The 4,819-nt window shown below is 58.4% G+C and overlaps 1 protein-coding gene across 5 annotated transcripts in view; it reads right to left on the reverse strand.

Annotated features, from left to right (window-relative positions):
- Positions 1-1,944: 1,944 nt before the first annotated feature.
- The window catches only part of PROC (protein C (inactivator of coagulation factors Va and VIIIa)), a 14,788-nt gene continuing 11,913 nt past the window's right edge, over positions 1,945-4,819 (reverse strand). For all 5 annotated transcript variants that reach the window (XM_012649958.1, XM_012649957.1, XM_012649961.1 and 2 more), the window contains exons 8-10: positions 4,634-4,819; positions 3,721-3,838; positions 1,945-2,585 (exon numbers count right to left, since the gene is read on the reverse strand). In XM_012649958.1, the coding sequence (XP_012505412.1) occupies positions 1,996-2,585; positions 3,721-3,838; positions 4,634-4,819 (894 nt within the window). In that variant the 3' untranslated portion in view covers positions 1,945-1,995. The remainder of the gene's footprint in view (positions 2,586-3,720; positions 3,839-4,633) is intronic.

Here is a 4,819-nt window from a genome sequence, read left to right on the forward strand (position 1 = left end):
CTTCAATCTTACTGGTCCGGAGAATCTTAGGACTAGAGCCCACCCAAGGAGAAAAGGCCCTTAGAGACCATTTGGTCCAGGCCACAGTGGCTCACGCCTGTAATCCCAGCACTTTGGGGGGCCAAAGCAGGACGATCACTTGAGGCAGGAGTTCGAGACCAGCCTGGGCAACATAGAAAGACTCCATCACTTAAAAAAAAAAAAAAAAAGAAGAAAGAAAAAGACTAGCCAAGCACAGTGGTGGGGTGCTGAATGCCTACAGTCCCAGCCACAAGAGAGGCTGAGGCAGGAGGATCGCTCAAGCCCAGGAGCTGAAGGCTGCAGTGAGCTATGATGGTACCACTGCACTCCAGCCCAGGTGACAGAGTGAGACCCTGTCTTTAGAAAGAAAAAAAAAAGTTTTCAGTCGCGCATTAAAATGAAATAAGGAGTTGTAAAAAATCAATGTCTGGGTCTACCCTCTGCTGCCCCAAATTAATTAAATTAGAATCCCCGAGGGTGGGACTGGGCAAAGGTGTGTCTGCCAGCTCTCAGGAGATCCAAACGTGCAGCCGGGGTGGAGAGCCGCCGCTCTCGTCTAACCCTCCATTTCACCGAAGCCCAGTGGATCAGCCAGGACTCTCCAAACAGGCAGAGCCAGCAGGATGTGGATGTGGATGAGAGACAGACACGGGCGGGAGGGGAGTCATCAGAGGAACTGGCTCACGTGGTTACCGGGCCATCTGCGAGCTGGAGAGCTGGGGAAGCCGGCGATGGCCGTGCAAGCTCAAAGGCCTCAGAACTAGGAGCGTGGATGATGGAAGTCTCAGCCCGAGACGAAAGGCCCGGGAACCCAGGGCGCTACTGGTGTGAGTCCCAGAATGCAGAGGCCTGAGAACCCGGAGTTCTGATGTCCAAGGCAGGAGAAGGGTGTCCCGGCTCCAGGAGAGAGTGAGTTCACCTTCCCTCTGCCTTTTTGTTCCACCCGGGCCCCAGCCGACTGCAAGGCGGCTGCTCGCCCCGATGGCGGATCTTCCCCACTCAGTGCACCGACCCTCCCCAGTCTCCTGGGGAAAAGCCCTCGCACACATACCCAGACATAATGTTTTACCAGCTCTCCGGGGGTCCCATAATCCATCAAACTGACGCCTAAAATGAACCATCACGCCTAGTGAGGGGAAATGACTTGCCCGAGGCCACACGGAGAGCTGGACTAATTTGGGGACTTCAGACTAATTTTCTCAGCTCTGTCTCACTCCCATTCCTTTTTATCAGGTACTTAACGATTTCAAATCAGGACATTCTAACTTATTTCTCTGTCTCTGCAATTATGACTGTAAGGCCAGGCTAAGGCAGAGCCTCTCGCTGCAGCGGGTCGGGACTGTCGAACATCGATCTTACAGGAGCTTTTCGGCCGCACGGGGCGCTTCTGGGCTGAACCAGCGCCCTCTGGGTTTCTGGCCACTCCCCGCAGGGTTAACGATGGCCTCCACGCCCAGCAGGTGTCACAACAGCTGCCCTCCCGCAACAATAGAGAATAGAAAAAATCGCCAGCCAGCGTTTGGGAGCCAGGCCGAGATTCGGTCCGGCTCTGCCGTGTGAGCCTTCCCGAGCCCCAGTCTCCTCCTCTGCGACAGCGGCTGCACGCATCTGCGTGCACAGCTGGGTTTTCTGTAAAGCCAGCCAAGCTTCGCTTTGGGGCCCGACTGGCCCCAGGAGAGGCTCTAGAAGTTTTGTAGTCACGTTTTTTTACCCTTTTTCATAAACAGAGCACCCCGAGATTTTGTCAGCTTCAGACCCCACAAAACTTGGATCTGCTCCTCCTCACCCCACAGGGCTGATCTGAGAGTTAAATAAGATTCTGTTCATAAAGCACGTGACATTTAGTAGATGTTCAATAAATGTTACTTCCTCCCAGAGTAGCCTAAGAAAGGGACGGGAGGACAGACAGACAGCAGACTGGTGTGCTGGCTGCATGCCCCTTTAATGCTCCATGCGTTGCCCGCAGGGAGGGTGCTAGGGCACCCGGCCCTTGGGGGAGGCCTCCCTGTCTCTGATGTGGCTGTGGATCCAGTCGAGGTAGCGGCTGACTTTGGTGTACACGCCGTAGTTGTGGAGCAGGCCACAGCCTTCGCCCCAGCTCACCAGGCCCACCAGGAACCAGGTGCCTCGGAAGGAGGTGACCATGGGCCCCCCACTGTCACCCTCACAGGCATCCTGCCGGTCCCCGAGGATGCCCGCACACAGCATGTTCTCAGAGATCATGTTGCTCATGACCTGCATGCACTCGTTGCGCGAGACCACAGGGATCTTGATGAAGTTGAGGATGAAGGTGCGGTTTCTCTTGGTGTCTTTCTCTCGGCTGCTCTTATAGCCCCAGCCCGTCACCACAGTCTCCTGGCCAGCCTGAGTGAGCTCGCGCTCTGCAAGGCCGCTGTCCGGGAGGCAGATGGGCACGATGTTCTGTGAGAGGGTGGCCGGCCTGTCCAGGCGCAGCAGCGCGATGTCATTGTCGGTGGTGCTCCTGCTGTAGTTGGGGTGGATGAGGACCTCCTTGATGCCCAGATCCAGCTCCAAATTCTCCCAGCGCCGCAGGTCATACTCCCCTGTGGGGCAGACGCACCGTCAGAGTGGGCGGGTGCAGCCTCTGCCCCGGCCTTTCCCGAGGCTGCCGCGAGTGCCGTGCCCCGGCCGACGCCTGATGGAGGTCACGGCTGGAGAGTGTTCACCCACATGTCCCAGGTGCTGTCCTGGGGCCACCTGTCTGTGCTGTGGATCCCTATCAAGGGTGACTTCTCCTGACAGCAGGAGTGGCCCCCAAGTGTCAATCCCAAAGGGGCAGAATTGGTCCGGATTCAGGACTCACAGAGGGAGCAGTGAGACCAGGGAAGTAATGGGTAGCAGGGAAGCCCAGGGCCCCTAGAAACCCGCAGACACAGACCCGAGCCATGAAGGGCCGTGAAGCAACTGAAGCTGGAGAGAAAGGGCAGGAGCAGTGAGAACCAGAGAGGAGGACCGGCAGAGCACGCCACTGCCGGGAAGGAAGACCCGGATCACACACACGAGACAAGGTCCTCTCAGGCCGGACTGATGGTTCCTGGGCAGGGGGCCTGGAAGCCCTAAGCCAAGCCGCACTAGAGGCCACTGGCCCGTGATTACGCTGAAGGTAATTGTAGGCAGTGTGAACTGCTCGTTCTCAACACACCTCTTCCTTCCTTTTGCACAAAGACATGAGTAAGAAACCTCTCTAGAAATGGCATAGACTGGGGCCTGTGCCCGGGGACCCCAGACTACTAGGGACACAGCTCTCTGCTTTGGCAGATGCCAGGGCCCCTGCTGCGTAGCTCCATCCCTGTCCGTCTGTGAAGCACAGCCCTGAGGCCAGGCCTTGCAGGTCTCTGCACCCAAGGGTGCTGAGGTCCACCCATGGCCTGCTCCGCAGGAGTGGGAGTGAAGAGCTGAGGGTGTGTGTAACCCCTCACTTACAAACACATGTGTGCAAGGACCTGTGCCCAGATTTGAAGAGGGCACCAGAAATCCCCTACCTGCAAAATACCAGGTGTCATAGGGTGGGCAGGGTGGGCACACATAGTCCTTTTCCCCCCAAACACCTTCTGTGGAGATCAAACAATCTCTTGCTCAAGTATCCTGGGGACCAGGGTCCCCCAAACCTGGACAACTTGCCTGGTCCCCACCCCCGGGGCCCCTGGCAAACCCCTCTTGCCTGGCTCCAGCCCATACCAAGCCTGACAATGAGCTTCCTGGAGCCCTCCATGCAGTGGGCCGCCGTCAGCACCCAGGAGGGGTGGATGAGCACCGCCCCGCAGGCCAGCTGCTTCTTCGAGTCCAGCAGGACCACCTGGAATGGGGATGGGGCAGCCACGTCACAGAGCTGCTCTCCGGCAGCTCCAAGGGCATGGTTCTCAAGCACTTCCCTGGGTTCCCTGGTCACTTGGGCATAGGCTAGGGACCTTTTCTGGAATTTTCTATTTCTGCACATTTTATGGTGTTGGCCCATCCCAGGGTGTCTTCCTGACTTTGCTCATGCTGCTCCTTTGTTCCATGCTGTTCCAGTCATCCTCAGCCACACCCAACATCACCCAGTGAGCTCCTCTGATCCTTGGGGGCTTGGGCCAGGACTCGCATCCTCTGGGAAGACTCTGTGGCCCTAGGCTGCCTTGGCAGCTCCCCTCGGGCCTCCCTCAGCCCCTGTCCAGACAGCCATCCTGGCTCCAGTCCCACTGGGTTGCCTTGTGTTTAGAGTCCTGACCCTCCCAGAGTCCGTAAGCTCCCCGAGGCCACTGCCCCCACATGTTGATTTCTGTACCCTGCCCCCGACCCCCAGCGCCTGGCAGAGAGGCACCAAGTAAGTGTTAGTTCCCACGTTGAGGCTGGAGGTACTCAGGACCAGCCCTGACTGTGCCAAACCCCTCCCATTAGCGGGCCTCTCCCTGACATGCTGCAGCACAGCGTTACTTTCCCCTCAACACTGCAGCGCCCCTGCCCTCCTGCTCCACGGCCACCCCGCCCCACCCTGGCCGGCCGCTCCTCTCCCTTTAGCACTCCCCACAAGCCCCCCAAGCGATGGCAGCACTTCCTGCCCGTTCCTGCACCCAGAGCGACCCAGCGGAGGAGAGAGGCAACCTGCCCTTACCTGCCAGGGGCTGTCTCCCTGTCTGGTCAGCTTCCCGTTGACGAGCCGCGGGTCCACGTGGTCTGCTCGGTCTGGGTCCACTCGGTCTGCTCTGTCTGTGTCTACTCGGTCTGCTCGGTCCGGGTCCACTTGGTCTGCTCGCTCTGTGTCTACTTGGTCTGCTCGGTCTGTGTCTACTTGGTCTGC

This window comes from Propithecus coquereli, unplaced genomic scaffold (assembly GCF_000956105.1).
Source record: "Propithecus coquereli isolate 6110/MARCELLA unplaced genomic scaffold, Pcoq_1.0 Scaffold307, whole genome shotgun sequence".
In the NCBI taxonomy this organism is placed as follows: domain Eukaryota; kingdom Metazoa; phylum Chordata; class Mammalia; order Primates; family Indriidae; genus Propithecus; species Propithecus coquereli.